At 46.5% G+C, this 22,660-nt stretch overlaps 3 protein-coding genes across 3 annotated transcripts; 2 read left to right on the forward strand and 1 right to left on the reverse strand.

Annotated features, from left to right (window-relative positions):
• The first annotated feature begins 551 nt into the window (after nucleotides 1–551).
• On the forward strand, nucleotides 552–12,639 carry CEP104 (centrosomal protein 104). Its single transcript, XM_062507676.1, has 21 exons — nucleotides 552–664; nucleotides 1,170–1,343; nucleotides 1,621–1,759; nucleotides 2,341–2,406; nucleotides 2,777–2,853; nucleotides 2,964–3,132; nucleotides 3,383–3,541; nucleotides 4,145–4,375; nucleotides 4,573–4,776; nucleotides 5,285–5,452; nucleotides 6,014–6,187; nucleotides 6,536–6,712; nucleotides 7,748–7,954; nucleotides 8,408–8,524; nucleotides 8,930–8,966; nucleotides 9,045–9,126; nucleotides 9,727–9,835; nucleotides 10,108–10,246; nucleotides 10,930–10,997; nucleotides 11,239–11,329; nucleotides 12,506–12,639. Exons 1-21 carry the CDS (start codon nucleotides 552–554, stop codon nucleotides 12,637–12,639), a joined length of 2,835 nt encoding a protein of 944 aa, XP_062363660.1.
• A 2,446-nt stretch (nucleotides 12,640–15,085) lies between these two features.
• Nucleotides 15,086–18,835, forward strand: LRRC47 (leucine rich repeat containing 47). The gene is made up of 7 exons (XM_062507734.1): nucleotides 15,086–15,724; nucleotides 15,799–16,245; nucleotides 16,983–17,099; nucleotides 17,412–17,527; nucleotides 17,843–17,945; nucleotides 18,350–18,439; nucleotides 18,623–18,835. The coding sequence occupies exons 1-7, from the start codon at nucleotides 15,089–15,091 to the stop codon at nucleotides 18,833–18,835; spliced, it is 1,722 nt and encodes a 573-aa protein (XP_062363718.1). The 5' UTR covers nucleotides 15,086–15,088.
• A 1,427-nt stretch (nucleotides 18,836–20,262) lies between these two features.
• Nucleotides 20,263–22,585, reverse strand: CCDC27 (coiled-coil domain containing 27). The gene is made up of 6 exons (XM_062507413.1): nucleotides 22,489–22,585; nucleotides 21,567–21,697; nucleotides 21,356–21,433; nucleotides 20,882–21,094; nucleotides 20,519–20,623; nucleotides 20,263–20,403 (listed from the first exon to the last, which is right to left on the reverse strand). Exons 1-6 carry the CDS (start codon nucleotides 22,583–22,585, stop codon nucleotides 20,263–20,265), a joined length of 765 nt encoding a protein of 254 aa, XP_062363397.1.
• Nucleotides 22,586–22,660: the final 75 nt, after the last annotated feature.

A 22,660-nucleotide genomic window follows, 5' to 3' on the forward strand; every position in this document is an offset into this window, starting at 1 on the left:
TCGGGGCCTGCGCCTCCTGCGGGGTTGGGGCCGGCGAGGGGAGGGAGGGACGGGGCCGGTGTTGGTGCCGTAAGAGCGACACGGCCCGGGGTGGGCAGCGGAGATCCCGGTGCTTGTGTCCCCAGCAGTAGCCACGGTGGGTGCGTGGCTTACCCAAAGAGACTAAACTGATCTTGTGCTTTGCTTTTTGTTCGTCTCACTCCAACACGCAGAGCATGGTGCAGGTACAGGTTTGGTACAGGTTGCTCCTGTATGCATTTGGAACTCTTAGTTTCAAGGTTCGTCTTGGATTAGCAGGTTTAATTTATTGGCAGACTACACTGCAAGTGATGTAAATCTTCGTTTCGCTCTGCACTCGTCAAACCCACACCAACAACATTTTTGGTGCCAGTGTTAATTAAAGGGAATATATATCTGCACTCATCATCTATTGACTCGACAGACCACAGGATGCAATTCTTTGACTGTAGTGCCTCACTGGGTTTTTGTCATCCTTCCAGGGATGAGTTTAAGCTTGAAGGCCGTGGCTGTGACCTGCTCAGCTCCCCAGGATGCCACACAAGATCGGTTTCACGGTGGTCAGTTCGTCGGGACACGAGGATGGGTTCAGTGCTCGGGAGCTGATGGTTCATGCGCCGACAGTGAACGGGTGGCGATCGCCCAGGTACTGTGAGGGGGTGGTCTTGGAGCACTGAATTTCTGAAGCACCAGGTTTAAAACAAGTGGCACATGTAATGTGCATGGTCAGAGCAGTTTACAGTATCCCAAAGCAAACTGATAAAGCAAAAAAAAAGTTACTTTAATCCCATGGAGCCCTCATCCTGGGGGAAAACAGCATATTGGTTAACACCTAAAGGCACTGCATTGTATTGAAATGAAGTCCTGGAAAATGAAAATCTTGGCAGTCTTGGAGTTTGCAGCTGGTTTGGCTTGGTATGAAAAATCCATTTGACTCAGCACATCCTCTAAACATGTGTGGAGCACCTGAACATAAGCATGCAGTAAAGGGAAGGGAGAAGTGTTTCCACTCTAGTCTTGGGATTCTTACAATATTTATAATGCTGGCTTACAATTAATAACTTGAAAGTTCCATAATTAAATGTTGGTCAAGTTAGAAGTGAAGTCTGGTTTAAAATAATGATTGAATTCAGAAACTGTGTCTCTTTCAGGCTCTGTCAGTACCCCCAGGAAATCATCCTGCAGTTGGTGGAGAGGTGTCGGATCCGAAAGCTGCAGCTGCTCGCTCACCAGTACATGATTGCAAGCAAAATTGAGTTCTACATCAGTGAAAGTCTGCCTGAGTACTTTGCTCCATATCAGTCAGAGAGGTTTCAGAGACTTGGGTGAGACAGAAAGTTCTGGATCAGTTAATTGTCTTAATCAGAACAGCTTCAGGGGAAAATAATACTGTGGGTTGTGTGTGATGTGGATGCTGGGTGAGCAGCTGAGGGATCCTGGACTTGTGTAGATCCATGATAAAGCTGGAGGTGCAGGTGAATTGCCTTACTAAGTGACAGCACTCATTGTTTCAGTTATGAGGGGGTTTTAAACCCGAGGGTTGGAAATCCACCTGTGTATTTGGATATATCCTCTGTTCATGTGTTATGTTTTCCTTCCCAGTTATGTCCCTCTCTCAGACAATGAGAAGACTGATTTCAGAGCTCGAGAGTTGAAATCTGTATACATGGATGCAGTTGGCCAGTACCTGAAGCTGATTTTCCATAAAAATTATGCCAATAAATACAACTTGTATGGACAGGTGAGTTAGAAGTCTTTACCTGGTAACCCAGGTGACACTTTCATAGTAAAGAGCAGGCACAGAAATCTTCTCCCTTGATTTGTAGAAACAAAAAATATTGGTTGAAAACTCCTGTGTTTGTTTTAGTTTGTTTTAAAGCACAAAACACAAATAACAGGTTAGAAGTGAGTTGGGATCAGGTGGATGCACCTCATCCAGAGCAAATAGGTCAAGGGCACACTGTCACTCTAGTCTGTGCTGATGTTTAGCCTGCACAGCAGGGCCTGTGTTGAGAACAAGGAGCTCCCTCTGAGAACAGCTTTGGGGTCACAAAGCCACTCTGAGTGTTTTGGATCTGTTGTGGCATTAAGTGAAGATGCTGCACAGCCACCATGGTACAGACAAACAAACACTTGCCTCAATACTGCTGGGACCACAATGGGGTTGTAGATTTGGTGATACATTTTCAGTGGAGCAGGAGGCACATTTAGGACTCAGCTTCTCCCTGCTTCCATATCACCCTCTTGACCACAGCCCATGGTTTTTGTTCCAAGAAAAGAGGAATGAGCTTACATATTTGCATTTTCTCTGAATTTCTGCAGGTTGCCCTGGTGGCTGTGAACATTATTGGGGAACCAGCAGACTATGGCAATGACAGCTTGAGCAGTGTAAGTCCAAAGCATCCCTGTTCCTTTTACTGATACTCCATTTCTTCAATTACAGGTTCCTAGTGTAATGGGATGAACCTTTCTTGTGCCAGCTCTGTGCTTTAGCAGAGCTGTGTTGCATTAATTTATTTTTAATGTTCTCTTGAAGCAAAAAGTTGAGCCTAATACAGGAATACAAAAACTAAAATGCAATTAGTTGGGACATTTTAATTTTCAACGTCTCCAGGTTTTCTTGCTTCAATGTGCCCCAAAACACAAGTGCTCTATGTTGCAGAGCTGATGTTGGTGGTCGCAAGTCAGAATTCTGTCTTGAACGTATGCCTGATGTTGGTGAATGTGCACTAAGATTTTTTTTTCCACCCTTCCAAAGCCTTCCAGAGATAAGCTGATAGATCACTACTTGGGAATTAAATTGGATGACCCTGCCTTAGATGGAACTTACCTTGGGTAAGGATGCTCTTTGCATATAGCCTGGGTATGTGTTTTGTTAATTCCCTGCTAGTGAAAAGAGAGTAAACCACTTATTGTGGTTTACTTTATTCATTTAATATCTGCAGGAAACGGGACTCCATTTCACCTCTGGATGATTTGGCGTTTGACATGTACCAGGACCCAGAAGTGGCTCAGATAATCCGGAGGCTGGATGAGAAGAAGAGGGAAGCTGTGCGTCTCGAGTGCTACGACCATGCCAAGAAGCTCAAACAGGCCATTGCAGATTTGCAGAAGGTGCTTGAAAGATCTTTTGACACCTAAATGGGGCAGAACTCCAGTGGCCCATCAGGGCCTTGCTGTTTTCGTGGAATCTTAATGATTTTCAATGTATTTCCCAAAAGAATAATTTTAAAATCAGATAACCTGATTAATTTGGCTGGAAGCAATGAAACAGGTAGAAGAAGGTGATTCTAAGAAATGCTCAGTAAAGTGATTCCAAGAAGTGTTCAGTAAGATGGTTCCTAGGTGTTTGTACCAATCCTAGGTGGGTGAGCGACTCGGCCGGTACGAGGTAGAGAAGCGTTATGCGGTAGAGAAGGAGGATTATGACCTTGCCAAGAAAAAGAAGGAGCAGATGGATGAGTACAGGCTGAAGGTGTACCAGCAACTGGACCTGCATGACCTCCTGGATGCACAGCTGCTGGTGGGTGCTGTTAGGTCAAACTCAGGAGGGTGTTCTAACTAGAAATGGCAAAGTAACCAAACTTCATTCACAGGTTAATGGAAATTTTGAGATTTACTAAAGCGTTTCAGTTTTCTGTTTGGATTGTGGGTTTTTCAGCCTCAGACTCTCATTGTGTTGTTTTATGAACATGCTTAGTTCTCCATAAGTCCTATTAAACTTTTGAGGTCTCAAGAAAATGATGTTAGAATCCTGAATGCTTTGCATAATTTCAAGACTACCTGATGCAGATGAATAAGGTACTTTCTCATATTTTGAAGGGGTAGAGAAGGCTTAGGATGGTGGCAAGGCTAACCATACAGAATCCGTGTGATTTTTTTATATACATACAGATATGTAGTATTCTCAGAACAGGAAGTTTTATAATCTCTCCACACATGCACCCACTCAGAATTATTTTCTGATGGTTTCATAAAGCTGCATCCAGTGAGAATGATGACACACCTGTGAGCCACATTCAATGTTTACTTGAAATCCCCAGAAGCCTGTTGACAGAGTTGTAATTGTACTGATTGATTTTTAGCACATTTTAGCCTTGCTTAAAAATCTTCTTCCCTTTCTCAGATCCAAAAGCCACCCGAATTGCCTTTGAGATCTGTGAGTGGCACTGAGAGTCCCCAGAGCTCCCCTCCTGAGCCCACAGACCCACCCCAAGAGGAGCCCTGGAGGGCAGAGCCTGTGCTGGAGGAGCAGTTGGTGGATCCTGCTTCTTCTGAGCCTGTTGTTCCCTACCAGTCCCTTCTTTCTCCTCGGACTCAGCCCACAACCTCCAAGGAAGCATTTTCCAAGGAAAATGTGAGTAGTGTTCCCTCTGCTACTGTCAGAGCAAACAATCTGTCCAACCTTCCAAATAATGTGGTTATTCTCATGCTTAACTGAAGACTGATGCTGCTTTGATGTGAGAAAATTTCACTGAGGTGAATCCAATTAGTAATAAAACCACTTCACATCTGAGTCATTTCCAGAACAACAGATTTTATCTTTTCTGCTAGGTTGAATTTTTACCTTATGATGAGAGACCTCTCCCAGCCATCTGCAAGCAGGTGGATGAAGCTGTTGCCTACCTTGAGCCAGAGGTGACTGAAGAGGACATGGGTGATACTCCAAGGACTGGCAATACTGGGGAGCCCAAACCACTCACGGAGAAGGCACTGAGGGAAGCCAGCCCTGTTGTGGAAGTTTTTGGAGAGACTTTGGTAAAAACCAGTAGAACAAACTGAAAACCCAGTAAAAGAAACCTATGTGATATTGTGCTCTGTGTTGAGAGGATTTTTGTGTTCAGAGCTGCTGTTTTGAAATCTGAGCCTAAAATTTGGCCTTGGTTCTATGGATGCCTCTTTACAGCATTTCTACAAATCTGTACCTTTGATGATGGATTAGATTACTTGATGTGCTGATAAACAGGATCCAGCAGACTGCTTTAGGGCATGGACCCAGATCACCCATAACTGCCACTGTCTTTTGCAGGGAGAGAAGCCCTCACTGTGCCTGGAAGGGCTCCATGAACCTGACCTGTTAATCCAATTTCACTCACTGCATTTCAAAACATGTGCTTTTAATAAAGCCAGATTCCTGTGGGGAACACCTGGGGATTTCATGCTTCAGTTCATATGTTCTTTTGAGGCTGGTTCTCTATATAAATGTTAAATATGTATTGAAATATCTGTAGGGACCTTTTAATAGATAGGCTTGTTCTGTGCTCAGGTTTCAGGAGCATATTCCAGAACGTGGTCGTGTCGAGAAGACGCTTTACTCACTGTGTACAAGAAGCTGATGGAAATATCTGTGGACACTCCAAAGGAGGATTTAAGGAACATGCTGAGGGCTGCTGTTTTCCTTGTCAGGAGGGCCATCAAAGACACTGTATCTTCAGTAAGTTGGGATAGGTTTGATGCTCCAGCAAAGAACTGGCAGCCAAAATTGCAGAACCATGGGGTTAGGATACTTTGAACAAGTAGTTTATGAATCTACTGTTGAATAAATCCAAAATCAGAACAAAGCCCCTCAAAACTCCCAAAACAACTGGGCAATGTCTGGCATTGAACAGATGGAGAAAACTGCCCTGGGCTGAGCCATGAGCTGATGCAATAAATGTGCAGTGAGCTTGATCATTTTTCTTTGTTAAAGATGAAATACAGCAATGAAGTAACTTCTAGTTTCCAGCTCAAGGGACTGCCCTTAGCTGAAGGACACTTGGGCGTCCAATAAACCTTTAATAAGAAGAAAAGAAGAAAATCATGGTACTCTTTATGGAACAATTTCTGAAGCCTTTCATCTATGACCTAGCACCAGGTTTTCTGGAAGACAGTTGTCTGAATTAGCTTCCATTAAGGGTGTAATTCTAGATTAAGACTAGATCTTTTACTGTATTGTCTGAAAACAGGGATCTCTGTGTTATTTTTGCTCAGTGTTTCCTTTTCCTTTTTAACTTAGGTTTTTCAGGCTTCCCTGAAACTTCTAAAAATGGTCATTACCCAATATATACCAAAACACAAACTAGGGAAGCTAGAAACTTCACATTGTGTGGAAAAAACCCTGCCAGATTTGCTTTCTAGAACAGGAGACTCTTCATCCCGTCTTCGTCTTCTGGCTTCAACCTTTATCCGGGTGGGTGTTTCCCTTCAACTTAAGGAGCTCATAGGTGAGAAGCACCTGATCAGGGTGGACTGTGAGACTGGGGTTGGCTGCTGTTAAGTGTTACAGTTTATCACAGAATCTTACCACAATTTATCACAGAATAGCTGGGGTTGGAAGGACCCTCTGGAGGTCATCCAGTCCAACCCCTGCCAAATGGGGTTTACCTGGAGCAGTCTGGGGGTACCTGCTGCTGCTGCAGGTGTGACTGTTGTGTTCTTTGCTGCAAGTGGCCACAGAGATGAGAAAACCCAGCTTTGCAGAGACAGGTAATTGTCCTTATCTGGCATCTGTGTGCTCACTGACTCTGTGTGTTTCTAGGAAATGGCATTATGCCCTGAAGTAAAGCCTCTCCAGATTATCCCAGTCCACCTGGTTAAAACATTAAAACCAAACTCCCCAACACACCTGGCAATGAGTCACGTGGAATTGGTGGAATCTCTCTTGGGAGCCATGGGGACTGAAAACTCTGGGTTTACCATCAACAATGTCATGAAGGTAAGAGGTCGAGGTTACAGCACATGGAGGATTTTCTGATGGTTTTCTGGGGCCTGCCTGGCTTTTTTGGAGTGCTTGAGAACTTCTTGAAGAGGTGTATTCTCCTGATCAACAGTGCTGGTAATTTTACACCAGGTTGAACTGGGCTTGGAGCAACCTGGTCTAGTAGGAGGTGTCTCTGCCCATGGTATGGGGTGGAATGAGATGAGCTTTAAGATCCTTTTCAACCCAAACTATTCTGGGATTCTATGAAGCAAGATGTTAATATCTGGAAAAAAGAACCAATGGGTTTAAAAGTGTTTGCAAAAACCTGTCTTGTAGGAAGATTTCTCCTGCTGCAGGAGAGTCTTGGGCTAATAAACCAACCCTTAAAAATGTGAGAAAAGAGAGGCATAACTGTTGGATCCCAGAAACCTGGGTTTTTTGAGCTTTCTGTGCTTTCTGGCACTGACCCCCTGGGGAACACTGCTTTTGACTTGAGGCCTTGGAGAAGGCTTCTAAGTTTAAGTGATGGGGTTAAAGTCACAGGCGTCGTTAAATAAAAGTGTGATTTCACATGGTAAAGGGTTTTAAATTTGAGGGTTTTATAATACAGTAATAGGTATGGGACAAGATGGAGGATTTTGGATATTGTCTCCTTTTTGGTGTTCTTCCTCCTCCTTCATGATTTCAGGTAGTAGTTTCTGGTTGGACAGTTAGTGATGCACTGAGGATCACAGGAGTTTGGTTATTGGGTCAAAAGTATAAATAATATAGGTGTTAATTCTCTATTGGACCGTTTAGCTTTAAGAGACCTTGTAGCAGCTGGATCTTCCTCCATTTTGCTTTCTTCTAGCTGGTACCTAGAAGTGTTGCAGAACTCTCTGTACTTTAGATAAGATTTAATAAACAACCAAACCCAAACACGAGAAAATCCATCTCCACGTTTTTTAATCCTGGCTCTAAGTGAAAGACAGAAGAAACTTCAGACGAGCCACTAATTAAGTGGTGCAAAACACCACCCCGTTACACATCACTTTTTATAATTATTTGCAGTTTGCCACGGGAGCTCTGGAGCACAGGGCTCATGAAGTGCGAGAGGTGGTGCTGCGGATCATCTTTGCCATGTACAGGGAGCACAGGGCAGCTGTGCTGGAATATCTCCCAACCGACGACGCCGGCGCCCGCAAGACCGTGCGCTACAAAACGCTCTTTGAGGGATTTGCCAAAATCGATGGGAAATCTTCTGAAACTGAGCTGAGGGTACGTAATGAGAGGCAGAATGTACAGGGTCACTTCAGACGTGGCGTTTAGGTGATGGTATCCTGATTTCGTGGCCGGATTGGGCGCTGCGCAGGTAGCAGAGTATCTTCAGGTGTGTGGTTAATGTTCTTTAGTGTGGAAAGCTGGGTGTATTCCCTGTACTCGATAAGGAGTTGTGAGATGGACAAGCAGTTTGGAAAATGCCCATATGTTTTTTTTTCTGCTGTCAATCCTTGGGAACAGTGAGCCCAAAGGCTGTGCTGTGTGTTCCTTCCAGATGGTGCAGAGGAATTTGGAAAGAGAGAGATGTCACTGTATCACACCCAATACTTTACCAAGCAGGACATTTCCTGTCCTCTGCATGATTTCTGTGCTGATGTGTTTTGCAATCTCTTGTGTATGAGGGATGGTTCCAAGGCTTTTGGAGCTGACAGAGTAATTATTTCCTGCCAGGCACAGAGAAAAGCAGCAACAGAAGCCGAGAAACAGACAGAGGAAGAAATGAAAGTTCTAAAAGATCGCCCAGCAGCTCTAAAGTTAGAGTTACAAGCAGAAGTTGAAGCTGAAGAGGTGAGCATATTTTAGTTTAAGGTTGTTTTAATCCTTTGCTGCTTGGATATCGTGGACTTTAGATAATGAACATTGATTGGTGTTGTCTCATTAAAAAGAGTGAGAAACTCCAGACATACCCTGGGTGACTTTTTTCCTCAGCAGTCCAGCTTAAAATCTAGGGTGTTGTTTTTCCTAACATAGTGTAAATTTTGGATTCTTTATTATAATATAACAATATAATAATACCTTTTATAATATAAATAATACCTTAATACAAGAGATTTGCTATAGAACCAGAAGCACAAATGTTGTAATGTATTGGCTCTGCTTCTAAATTTTAAATTCCAGAAAGAAATCAGAATATAGTGTGTTCACTTTCTCTCTGGAAGGCAAATTTTTGAGTTAAATTTCTTTGTTTGATAGGAGAAAGAATCTGATTTTGAGAAGGCAAAGAATCAAGGTAGGTAGTTTCTAATAAGAGTTAAGAAATGTAGATGAATTAAAATGCAGTCTTGATTTAATAATTCTCTCCTTACAGGTTACCAGGTATACGAAAGCCCCCAGTCCACAGCAGCAAAGATTCAGGAGGAACTTTCCTCTGTTGCAAATTACCTGGATAAGTAAGTGAGATGAGTCTCTAATCACCTTAAGCCCTTGGTGTCACCTGTGAGCTCCTAACAGTAATAACATTTTTCCAGTAGATTAAAGCTAATACCTTCAACAGTGAAACAATAAAGACTAAAATCTCTTCTAATAGATTTGGAATTATCACCAAGCAATCCTTTCTTTAAGTTCTTGGATAGTGTGACTTTGTACTTTTTTTTATTTTTTTTTGAGTATTTGCTTGTGGGATAAGAAATAGCCACAGTTTAATGTTCAGCTGTGAGTGCAGAATAAGGGGAAAATGTGGTGTGGCTTTGCTGGGTGTTGTAGGAAGAAGTCATAGAAGAAGCACTTGGAAATTCTGGAGCCAGGAAAGCCAGTTTTGGTGAGCTGCTCTCAGAATTTCCATGAAATAAATCGTTCTGTAAAAAAAAAATGCTCTATAATTGTATTTACCCTAATTTACAACCCAGTACCTGCCTCATCCTAAGCTCAGCTCCACCCAGGAAAAATAAACTCTTTGAGATATTGGCTGCTTTTGAGAACAGCTTGGAACAGAAGGAACAAGGCTCATCCATTTCTCTCTGATGTCACTGATGTTTGTATTTTTTTCCCAGCTTGTGTATTTTTTGTGGTGAAAGGAGCGAGTCCTTCACTGAGGAAGGGTTGGATCTGCATTACTGGAAGCATTGCCCCATGTTAACCCGATGTGAGCACTGCAAACAGGTCAGAATGACTTCCCAGACCTATTAATGCATGGACTGTTGTTGTTCTGGTTTAGAGGCACTGTGAGATACTTAACACTTGGGTAGGTGAATTCTGAACAAACCAATGTAATTTGGGTCATGCTTTTGGAAAGGAGCAGCATTAGAAGATGAGTTAATAAGTGGAATGAAATTGAATTTTCCCTTTGTAATTTTGGAAGGTGAGGCTAAACTGATGTTTTTTCTAATCCCATCCCTATTTGCTCAGCACAAACCTTGCTGGCTGTGTTGCAGATGCTGGAGATTGCCAGCCTGACAGAGCACCTGCTGACTGACTGTGACCAAAGGGACAGCTTTGGGAAGTGCCCACGGTGCAGAGAGGCTGTGCCCAGGGATGAGCTGCCCAAACACATAAAGAGCAGGATTTGCAATCGTGAGTAGCTCCAGACAGGAAGGTGAAACATCAGAGGTTCAGACTTTCAAACACCAGGGATCCTTGGCTGCTTGTGTTTCAGACTTGGGGATCTAAATAAATCCTTAGGAGGGAAAAGATTTGGGATAAACACCTGAGTTTTCCAGTGACTGGCCTCTGTGAATGTGTGTGGGAGGGGTGAGTGAAAAGACTGGAAGATCTTTTCAATATCCCTGTAGATTAAGCACTGTCCCAGCACAGAAAGGACGTGGACTTGTTGGAATGAGTGCAGAGGAGGCACCAAGTTGGTCAGAGGAATGGGTCACCTCTGCTCTGGGGAAAGGCCAGGAGAATTAGGATTGCCTGGAGAAGAAAAGGCTTTGGGGTGACCTAATTATGTTCTTCCAGTGGGGTCTGAAGGGGCTACAAGAAAGGTGGAGAGAGGCTGTTTACAAGTGCCTGGAGTGACAGGACAGGGGGGAACTGGATTATATTTAAGGTTCCTTCCAATCCAGTAATTCTGGATTCTGAGATTCCTTTAATCTTGTTAAACACAGGGCTTCTTTAGGATCAGTTAGTGGTAACGGGGCAGGAACTTGGTTAGACATGGGGTAGTAATATGCTACTTGCTATGCAAATTCTCTTCTTGTGTCTGAAATTAGCCTCTCTTTGCCATTCTTACATTATTTTTCAAACTATTTCAGCTGCCAAACCAGAAAACGTGGCAAACCACTGCCCTTTGTGCCATGAGAACTTTCCCCCTGGAGAAGAGGTGAGGCCACCCTTCACACTGGGCAGATGTTGTTAGGGGTTGTTTTAATGTGATAAATCTTTCAAGATTTATTAAAATAATGGGAATATTAATTTCTATTTGATAGCAAGGAGCTCATACTTTGAAAAAAGCAGATGAAAGTGCTGTTGATAGGAAGTCTGTACACAGTTATCATTTTGTCCATGTGACGTTGGCTGATTTTGCTGGAGTTGTACTATCACTTCTTTGTAATTGACTTCAGGCCTGGAGATCTCACCTGATGGACAAAGATGGCTGTAAAATGAACCAGCGGAGGACATCCCCCATGAGCAAAACCATTGTGGTGCATCCTGGTGAGACACTAGTTAATGATAATAACCTTTATGCTTTTTACTGTGTTGCCTTTGCTTAAGGAAAGTGTTTCATACCCAAGAGCTGGGTCTGTGCAACTCATGGTGTGCATTTGGGTGATAGGTGTTGTGCTGGAACCGTGTGCTTGGGGAGCAAATGCCCAAAATCATTCAATAACAATCATGTTAAAAGGAGGACATGAGCTCAGTTGGTGGGGAAAACTGGCAAATAAGTTAAGTTGATCAGTTCAGGGTTTTTTTTCTGCAGAACAGGATGACCATGAATAGAACAATCAGCTGAACAGTGTTCTGGAAAGCTCCTGAATGCTGACACGGGGAACCAGGGCCTGAGTTAGCTTTTAGTGTCCAATCAAAGGTTGCTAATCTGATCCTAATTACAGAGTGAACTGAACAGTGGGTGCTGTGCACTGCTTTTCATTTCCAGTCCAGACTCAGGAACCTGACAGATTTATCATTGTGCAGCTTTTTCACCATCGAAGAGACATTGATGGTGTCAGGTGATTTTTTTTTTCAGCAGTTCCCTTTATGGAGAACATGGAAAATCCTTTCATTTCCAGAGCACAGAAGTTAAACAAACTGCCTGCAGCACCAGAACTTTTGGCCAGTAACATCCAAACCTTCCCTCCTTCAAACTCTTTGGAGTTTTTTAGTCAGCTGTGTGTTCAGAGTCACCTGCTCTGAGCTGTGCTCTGCTCGTATCTGCATGTCACAATTCCACGTTCCTGGAAAGAGCTGTGGAGTTGCCCATTCCAGCTGACCTAAGTGAATCACAGGGGTTAAACTCAGCACTTTCTGGTGTTAGACTGGATCCACAGTCCTGTCTGTCTGTCCTCTCCTTTGCTGTTTGTACTGGCTAATGAAATGCCAGTCAGTTGTTAGTTTTTTGCTGCTTAGGATTTGGAAACAGAAGCAAATCCTGCCTGGCTAAGCTCTGATTCCAGAGCTATTTCGTGGAGATAGGAAAGGAGCCCTGACCCTTCAGTCTGACCACTGCTGGTGTGGAGCATGCTGAGGCTCCATGCCTGCCAGCTTCTGGTTGCTTCAGTCATTCAGACTTAACAGATATTGGGAATCAAAACGATGGATTAAATTTACTCCTGGAACTAGATGTATATCTAGTATATCTTGCAATAATGATCTCTATTTTTCTCTTTGCAGCCAAAGTAGGTGGCCACTATTTAAGGAAGCCAGGTCCTTCAGGAGCAAAGTTTCAACCTCCTTCAGTAGGAAGCAAGATCAGAACCCGAGGGGGCCCAAATAAAAGCACTGGCAAAACATACTCAAAGCGATGACAGGACAAGTATTTCTTCCTTTGTCTGAATAACTGGGGACATGGCTATTCAGAGGTATTTAAAAAATGTGGGCCACTTGTATCATCTTTTGTGTGGGCTGTTTTTAGCCTTGAGCAGTGCCTGGTGGGATTCCCATGGCATTGCTGTCACTGCAGCACTGGGCTTTGCTCCTAGGAATGCTCATGTTGGAAATACCTAATGTTCTGGGACAAAAACATTATTTTGACAGATATCTGTGCTCTCCTTTCCAAGCCCATGTCTGTGATTTAATAGGTTCAAGCACATTAATTATGTCAGGGGAAAGAAGTCTCTTTGCTGGGTCCCCCCAAGGTGCTCAAGGAACAGGAGCTTCACGTGGGGGAAGCCTGGCCTTATGTGTATGTCAGATTTAGGGTTCTAAAGGCAGCAGAGCTGTACCCAAAGCACTGCTCAATGCCAGAAATTAGCACCAAATGGAAAACCCAGAGGGCTGGTTGGATGTTTTCCTGTGTTGTATCACTGTTTTGGAGGTGACAGGACATTGTGGCCTCTCTCACTGTGCACCAAGTGCCTTATGAGCCCACTTGGCTGGAGGGTTAAACCAAACCCTCCAAGTCTATATCCCCAAGAAATGGCCCCTTAGAGAAACGAAAAAATAATCTTGGTTGGGCCCTGAAAACCTTGAATTAGTAAATTTAGACCTTTTTGCCTGCTTTAGTGCACTTTTAGCTCAAATACTGAGCTTCTGTACTTAGATATTGATTTAAAAAGCCATCCACAGACTGGAGCACGTGTCTTTAACAGCTTCAGAGAGAGAAAGTCTATAAAGACCCAAGGCATGAAGCTTTCTACCAAAGCAGCAATTCTCACATCTCTACCTGTAACATTCCAGCTGTTGCTTTCCACTGTGGAGTTGGTACCATGGGCACAGGAATGAGTGATCATGATAATACGAGGGGAGTTTTGAGGGGTTTTGCTCCCATGGAGTGACTTTGTGGTGTTGTCTATACAGAGCTGATTTTGTAATACAGTTTTTCTAGTCTGCCTGCAGCCTGCCTACCAGCTTATGGATTTTCCAGGTAGATCAGTGTGCTTGGATTTCAAAAATCTTTGTATAAATTGTTTCTCTGACTCTTCCAAATACATATCTCAATAATTACACACACATTAGGAACATATATATAGGTATTTTTATTTTCCCTTTAATGACATGGGTTCCTGTTTGAGAGCCTGATTCTATATGCTGAATAAATAATAAATATCTCAAAATAACCATTGCTCAGAGGTGTAAGGATGAAACCTACTCTGTGGTACACTAAGGAAATAACTTAGCAATGATAAAATGGCATTTTTAGAATGTGAAAGGACCCTTTTGGAGCACAGTAGTACCACCAGTGTCATGTTTAAAGGCAGATTTACTGGGGTTGCTCCTTAATTAAAAACCTGGGTTTGCTGCAGTGGCAAGATAAACACTGAAGTGAAAAAACACTGTGAGGTTTGGTGCTGTGCCACCAAGTCTTGAGCAAAATAGTCTAGAGAAAAGCCAGTGCACAGGTGCAGTTCTGAGCAGTGAAAGAAGATCTGCAAAAAATGTTTGTCTGGAATCTGGATTTGGAAAGCGTGGGGCCTCAGTAGGAAAGCAAGGAAAGAGTGTGGTCCTGAGCTGAGGGCTGGGTCCTGTGTGATCTCTGTCCATGTGAACTATGCCTGAGTGTCAGCTGAGGCATTTTCATGTGTCACTGCAGAGATGATTCCAGAGCAGCCCCTGCCCATCCATTCAGGAGTTGATCTCATCCCAAAAGACCTCTTGTGTTCCACTGCCCCAAGAGAGCAATTTATAATGATTGCATATTCCTAAGTGCTGCATGAACAAATCAGATGTTGAAACCTGGGAGATTTTATCAAGAAAAGTAGTCACTTGTGTTAAATGTTAGTTTGTTAGTTTTTTATTGCACATATTTAATAAACTACTTTAGCCAGTTTGGAGGGTACGTGTGCATGTTCCACCCGCTACAATGGAAATGGGTCCGGGGTGGGGTGAGGCTGTGGTTCCTGCAGTACCTGTGAGTGCTGGACCTGCGTGAGCCCTGCCTGTGGGACCTGTACCAGCGAGCTGCAAGCGTGGGAGCCGTGCGTGACTGCTACCAGCGTGTGCTGTACGTGCGAGTGCTGTAACCGGACCTGTGTGACTTGTACGCGTGTGAGCTTTACCTGTGTAAGCTGTGCCTGGACCTGGTGCGGCACCGCGGCTCAGCAGCGATGCGGTCCCGTGCTTTGCCTTTGTTTAAGGTATCGCTGCATCCAGGAGCAGCGCGCAGCCCCGTCCCGGCAGGACCGCGCCGCTGAGTTCCCGCCGCGTGTTCAGCGGCGGCCGGACCCTCCCCGAGGCCGGGACCCTCCCCGAGGCCGGGACCCTGCCGGGGGCGGTCCTTGGGCGGCGGCGGCGGCTCCGGGCGGATCTCTGGGCGCGATGGCGGCGGCCGGGCCGTGGCCGGAGCTGGAGGCGGCGTTGCGGGAGCGGCGGCGGGAGCTGTCGCTGGCGGGCGCGGCCGTGGCCGAGCGGGTGGCGGCGGGCGGAGGGCGGCTGCCGGAGGCGCTGCTGGCGCTGCCGCTGCTGCAGTCGCTGGAGCTGAGCGGCTGCGCGGCGCTCCGGGAGCTCGGCCCGGGCGTGGCGGCCGCGCTGCCCGCGCTCCACACGCTGGTGCTGAGCCGCAACGCGCTGGGCCCGGCCGGGCTGGGCGCGGGGCTGGGCGGGCCCCTGCCCGCGCTCCGCTTGCTCGACCTGTCCGGGAACGGGCTGGAAGCGCTGCCCGCAGCGCTCGGCGGCGCGGGGGACGACGCGGAGGACGCGGCCCCGGCCTTCCCGCAGCTGCGCGGCCTCAACCTGAGCGCGAACCGGCTGCGGGAGCTGGGCCCGGGGCTCGCCCGCGCCGCTCCGCAGCTGCAGGAGCTGCTGCTGTCCGGGAACCGGCTGCGGGCGCTGCCCGGCGGGCTCCTGCCCCCGGCCGGGCTCCCCGCGCCCTTCCCGCTGCTCAGCCGGCTGGACGCGGCCGACAACGAGGTGGCCGAGCTGGGCGCGGACATCGCGGCGCTGCCGGCGCTCAAGGTGGGAAGCGATCCCGGCGCCCCGCTCGGGTCCCCATCGCGCACCCCTGACCGCCCCATCTCTGTCTCCTCCAGAGCCTGGACGTGGCCAACAACCAGCTGCGGGAGCTGCCCGCCGCGCTGGCCGACTGCCCCCGCCTGAAGGAGGCCAACTTCAGGGGCAACCAGCTGAGGGACAAGCGGCTGGAGAAGATGGTCAATGGGTGCCAGACGAAGGCTATTCTGGAATACCTACGGGCCGGGGGCCGTGGGAAGGGCAAGGCCGAGAGTGCCAGAGAGGAGGTCAGGAAGAAGAAGAGGGAGAAGCAGCAGAAGAAGGACAGCGGGGATGGGGAGCCGGATGATGTGGAAGAGGTGAGCAAGCTGCTGGTGAAGGTTCTGCACGTCTCTGAGAATCCAACGCCTTTGGTGGTCAAAGTGAGCCCCGGTGTCAAGGATGTTCGAGCCTTCATCGTGTGCTGTGTGCTGAAAGGAGTGAACTTAAAGCCGGGAAATGCTCTCAAGAGGTTCCTGACCATGCAGGTAACAGCTGCAGCCTCCTGTTACTCATTTGGAGTGGGAATATTGCTGGCAGAGTTGGAAATACATTGTTCTAGGCCCCTTCCAGCAGATGAGTTTGTGAAACTTAAGGTGAGCTCCTCACCCAGCAGGTGTGAGGATACAGGGTGAGTGGTCCCTGCCAGCAGCACTTGCCCATTCAGTCCTAAATCAGCAGAACTGGTTTTTGGGAAGGACCCATCAGAGCTCAGGTATTGCCATGAGGGCAATGGACACACTCACATTTGTGTTGTGACTGTAACAGCTGCTTGTTAGTGCTGTGGAACCTGTTAAAAGCTAAAAACAGCCCTGTGTCCATGTGTAGAGATCTCCTGGATTTGCTCCAGCTTCCCTGACGTGTTTGAAACCATATTACACACCCAGCTTTCTGACTGAGGTATTCTGCCCACAGACCTGTCCGTGCTGCTCACCTGTCCCTTAGGTGGCAGGTGGGAGCTGCTTTCAGGTTACAAGAGACTTGAGTATTTGGAATTGCTTTCTGACTTAAAACTTGGTTTCCCGTTAGAGAAACGTATCACGTGTTGTCAGGCTTTGCTACCTTTGCATTTGTGCTGTAATGGAGATACAGGTGAAGGGAAGGGCACTGTTTCAGTCATCTGGCTGGTAGTGCTGCTAACATTAAATATAGAAGAACCTGCACATAGGAGGGATAATTCACATTGACTTTTTGATCTGTTTCCATTACATCCTTTATGTTTCAGACCAAGCTGCACGAGGACATCTGTGAGAAGCGCACAGTGGCCACCATTGCCACCCACGACTTTCAGCTGGTCAAAGCTCCTCTGAAATACGATGTTCAGCCTCCTGATGAGCTCAAGGTAGAGCTTAAGGGTACTTTCTTACCCCATAGGGCCTAGAAAACAAACTCCAGGAACTTTACTTTAGAGGTTGTACTGATTTCCTTGCTGTCCTGCTCTAGCAGGTGCCTGGTTTACTGCTAGTGACTGAGCCTGTTTTTCCAGTGGGTGTTACAGCAGTCCATGTGAAATGGAAAGTATTTCCATGCTGAAAAAAGGCATGACAACGTGCAGGAATATTGTTTAATTATTGACTTGCTTACAGGGGAGTGTTGTAACCCCGGTGTTTGAAGGAAATGGAATTGAAATGGTTTGGTTTCCTGTGTGGTGCAGATCATGCCCCTGGGTCGGAAGGAGATCAAGGCAAAGGATCTTCTCCGCCAGCTGCAGCTGGAGGCTGAGGAGCAGCGGAAGCAGAAGAAGCGTCAGAACGTCTCTGGGCTGCACAAGTCAGTACCTTGTTGTGGTTTTCCTGCATATATTTAGGTGACTGCACTGGGGATATGACAGATCTGTTTAGAACAGCAGATAGAAGCAAAGCAGAGAGGATTGAAGGGTGTGTGGTGCACAGCTAAGGGAATCAGAGATGAGGTAAACTTGATGTAGTAGCAGATGGGCTGTAAAGCAGCATGTGGCCCTGCCCTGTGCTGTTCACTGCTCGTGCAGAGATCACACACTAATTCCTTTCTGTCTCTTATTTCCTGCCATTGTGTCCAGCTGCTCTCTCAGTAGCTCACTTCTTGCTGCTTTGTTTCTCTTGGCAGGTACCTGCAGCTGCTGGATGGCAAAGACAACTACCCGTGCCTGGTGGATGCTGAAGGTGCTGTGATTTCCTTCCCACCAATAACCAATAGTGAGAAAACAAAGGTACTTCCCATTCACGGAAATACATTAATAATTAAGCAGTGTTTCTTTCTGTTGAGAGATGTTTAACGTAAAGACATGCACAGTTCTGTGAAACTTTTGCTTGTAGTCCAAGTGTAAACTCTTACAGCCTGCATCAATCATATGGGCTGCACTGTCAGACTGAGAGGGATCTGGAGTTACAGTTTTACCTTTGGAAATCTGTTCCAAAGCACTAGTGTGCCTGTGCAAAGGCTTTGTCGAAGGGCAGGAATGTGGCTTTTGACTTGTAAAGAACAGCAGAGCTTTGCCCCTGATTAAAGTGAGTGAAAGCCTTCAGCTCTGTGTACTGGGATATATCCAGGGGGCTGTGGGGTAAGCTGCTCTGAGTCCTGACTTGCTTTATCTCTGAAACTCTGTAATTACAGATTAGAAAAGAGACACGGGACCTGTTTCTGGAAGTGACGAGTGATACCAGTTTACAGATCTGCAAAGATGTGATGGACACCCTTATCCTGGTAGGAAGTTCAGGAAAATATGCTTCTGTTCTTGGGGGGGAAGGGGGGCTCCTACCAAATGTGTCATTGCTCATATGCATTGAGAAGAATACAAAAGCTGATTTGTATTTTAGTAGTATTGTTACTCCCTCTCGTTCATCCTCTGCCACAGAATTGATGTTCTCTGTATTTTGCTTTTACCAGAAAATTGCAGAGCTGAACAGATCTACCTTGGAGAACAAGGAAGGCTCTGGTTCAGATATGGAATTGGATGCTCACTGTGGACCAGGGAATTTGAACCTGCCCTTGGTGGTGGAGCAGGTGCGCGTGGTGGACACAGATGGGAACTTGAAAGTACTTTACCCTTCAAAAACTGACCTGGCCACAGTTTCCTCTCTGCTGACTGTGATCCGTTAGCAGCTGCCTGAGCTGAGAGAGGATTCCATTTCCGTTTTTCAGTTTTTTTCCACATATTCAACAATGCAGCTGGTGCACAGTGAGATGGTTTGGGTTTTTAAAGAAAAGATGCAGAGTATCCTACTGGGAAGGCAATGACTTCAGAGTTTGATGAGCTACAGCAAGGAGAATTGGGATCTTAACAGATATCATCAATGTTGGGCCAGGGCAGAAAGAGCAGCATCTGGACTGAAGCAGCAACATGGACTGAAGGCAGAGAAGCTGCTGGATGTCAGAATGCAGTAGAGAAAATCATATTGTTTAAAACAAGCACAGTCACATTTTTCTGCAAGATCACTTTTTCCTTCTGGTGTTTCATCTGGGTCATTATTTTGGCAGAAGAGGAATGCAGTAATTGACAGCATGGAACTGAGGTCCTCTGCTGGGTACAACCTGGAGTCAGAATGCCAAAGCATTTTGTTGACGTCTTGTTCTGCAGAATTTTATTTTTATCTGGAGTAAATGTGAACATTTAGTTGCTGTCAGAAGCATTTAATTGCTGTCAGAACTTGAGGGATGTCTTTTAAAGTGACGGTTTCTGTGTTCAGGTGTGAGCACAGCTTCCATTTTTAAGAGGTTTGTTGAGTCATCTGCAGGGTTTGTGTGTCCCAGTGCATTTCAGGGCCATCCTCCATCTCTGTGGGAACTGTAATGACCTTGTGTGTGCCCAGAGAGTTACTGTGATTGAGCTTTGTTGGCTTTGTTCTTGCTGAGGAGGTTCAGGTCCATTCAGAGCTGCCTCTAACTTACACTGCTGAACTCCCTATCCCCAGAGCCAGAATACAGGCACTGGTGCCCAGAGTGATCCTCCTGGAGACCCACCCACATATTTTTACCTTCCAAAATATAGGCATTTGGAGCAGTTCTCGTTTGGCAGTCTGTGGGTGAACTGTATGTGTGGGTGAGCACTGGTGTGAACTCACACCTCTCCCTAAGCCAGGGTGACCCCCAAATTGACTCTCTTCTGGTATAAATGATATCTTGGAGCTCTAACTGAACTGCTACTATGTTAAATACATCCCCGTGTTGGGACTTGCACATGGAATGGAAAAATAAAACAGCTTTTGAAGCCCTGGCACTGTCCCCCGTTTTGGCATTAGTGAATGTTCAGTTGTATCACTTAGAAACTTCCAAAAGCAAAAATGGGAATTATACACTCCCCAACTGCTTATAGCCAAGCCATCTTTGTGCTTCTAGCTTCTCTAGGAAGTCAAGTGTTATTACAGACTAAGGACTTACAGTGACTTGTGCTCTGAGTTGGCAGAAACAATTGAATCAGATATTCCCACAGAACTTGGTGTCAGTAAAATGAGTTTAATTTGCTGTAAGACACCAGCTCCAAGCTGAGAACCCAGAGCCTGAGGCTGTGATGGGTTCTGGCTCAGCCATTAGAGCTTTTCTATCTTGGAGGAATTCCTTTTCCTTGCTGTGGCAGGTGATGCCACGCAGCTGTCACTGCTGTGCACTGACACCTTGCTACCCTTGTTCTTCAGCTTCCTCTGGAACTCCATCCGCTCGTTAATGATTTTCTGAAAATCAGCGATACGTAAAGAGGTGGGAAGGCTGAGAGCAGCACTGCAAAGTGTTCTCTTACCTCAGTAGTCCCTTCCTGGCTGCTGGAAGCTGTTGGGAAGACCCACATACCTGCATTGCCTCCAGCACCTCGTTGTCCGTGAGCTCAGCCACAGGTTCCCGGCTGCCCTCCACACTGAACACACCCTGGATTATTTTGTTTCGATACCTTTCAAACTTTGGATAAAAGAGGAGAGCAGGTGTGTTCAGGCATTTTGTGCAATTCCTTGGCATTTGTGTGGATTTACAGAGACTGTGCTGTCAGGCTTGGGCCTGAGAACTCACGTTTCTCAAGGGTTTCTGGTATTTGAGGTCTGTTTTCTTTTTAAGTGGCACAAGAGCTGCCTGCTCCCCAGCTAGGGAGCAAATGGACTGAGATTCTAAGTGTGTTCCAAGAGGGAGACAGGGATCTGAGGTGAAAGAGGCCACGCTTACCTTGCTGCTGATGTGTTCCAGTGCCACTCTGGTTTGCAGCTCCTTGTGCTGCAGTGCCTCAGCCTGGCTCTGCATCTCCTTCTGGGCCTGTTTGTGCTTCAGGAGTTGGAGGCGGGTGGTCACAACCTCGGCCCGCAGCTGGCTGATTGTCTCCTGTAACTCACTGATGAGCTTGTTCTGCTCAGCCAGCTGGGATTCCTGTGCTGTAACAACCTGAGAAGATACAGAAATTCAGCTGTCACTGGGGGGAAAAGAGTGAACAAGTTTAGCCTCATTATCCCACTATTTCATTCAAATGCTTCTGAAGCAGAATCTATGGACTCACCAGTATTGGTACCTGTTACTATTTGGTGTTTTCTCCAAAGTACTTGGATTGAGTTGGGGGTTTTATATGCCAAACTTCACCAGCCCTAAAACCAGCCCAGTGAAGCAGAAAATACCAGACTTTTCTGTAGAGGCTTTGCACGAATTCACCTGTTGAAGGTTGAGGTTCTCCTCCTTCATCATCACTGTAATTTCTTCCTGCCTTTGTTCTTCTGTCAGGCTGCAAAACTGGAAAGAGAATATTTTACACTTGAGTTTTGCAGTTACAGGTGCCTATGAGAGAGGGACATGTTGGAAAAATCCCAAATTCCCAGCTGCCATGTCTCCTGCTAGCCATGGCCACCACCCTCTTGGGCCATACCTTGTCAAACACAGCTTGCAGTTGGACTTCTCGCTCTCTGAGCTGCTTCTGGAGCAAATCCTTTTCAGATCTGATTCTCCGCAGCTCAGATTCTTGGACCTCCATCTGTCTTTGCAAAGAAGAGATGGCACCTGTAAAGTGGGAGAGTACTCTGTTAGCAAAGCAAATCCCTGCTGAATGCTCTGTGGCTACTTTTTTCAGGTGAGCATAAGCAAAGCCACTGTGTGAACAGTCTGGGAGCAGACTTGGGTCACATTAATGCTGCAGCCACTGTGATTCTAGGTGATAATATGGTTTGTGGTGCTTTGCTGGGATGTGGGTTTGTACAGCCTGGAGAAGGAAAGGTGGTTTCACTTCAGGGTGACCTCATTGTGGCCTTCCAGTAACCACAAGGAGCTGACAAGAAAGATAGACTGTTTACAAGGGCCTGGAGTGACAGGACAAGGGGGAATGGCTTCACACTGAAAGAGAGCAGGGTTAGATGGGATATTAGGAAAAACTTCCCTGTGAGGGTGGTGAAGCCGTGGCACAGGTTGCCATTCCTGGAAGTGTCCAGGGCCAGGCTGGACAGGGCTTTGACCAGTCTGGGATAGCAGAAGGCCAGGCGGGGGGTGAGACTGGGTGATTTTTACGGTCCCTCAGTCCCAAACCATTCTGTGATGTGTATCAAACAACCTGACATTGTGTGAGGTGGGCGCTGCTCTGGGGACACGGAGCAGGCACCTCAAGCCCCGCTTTGCCACTCTGCTCAGGGTTTTCTCTGCTGGGTTTTCTCATCTTCTTCACTTCCAAGGGGAGAAAGAAGGTTCTCAAAACAAGCGGCTTTTCACCCCGTGAGCAGCACCCCGTAACGTTTCCAAGATCAAAGAACTGAACGAGACCTAGGCAGGTAAAGGTGTGCTCCGGGCACCTCCCACGGTACCTATGGCCATGTTGTGGTCATCCTTGGCTTTCCGCAGCTCCTGCCGGAGCTGTCCCATGGTTTCGGTGAGCGCTGGTCCCTGCGATTCGCCTTCCATCGTCCGGGGCCGGGACCGGGCCGGGGCCTCTCCCGGCGCCGCGGGCTCGGAGCGGGGCCGCTGCCGGGCAACGGC

This window comes from Cinclus cinclus, chromosome 23 (assembly GCF_963662255.1).
Source record: "Cinclus cinclus chromosome 23, bCinCin1.1, whole genome shotgun sequence".
Lineage (NCBI taxonomy): Eukaryota > Metazoa > Chordata > Aves > Passeriformes > Cinclidae > Cinclus > Cinclus cinclus.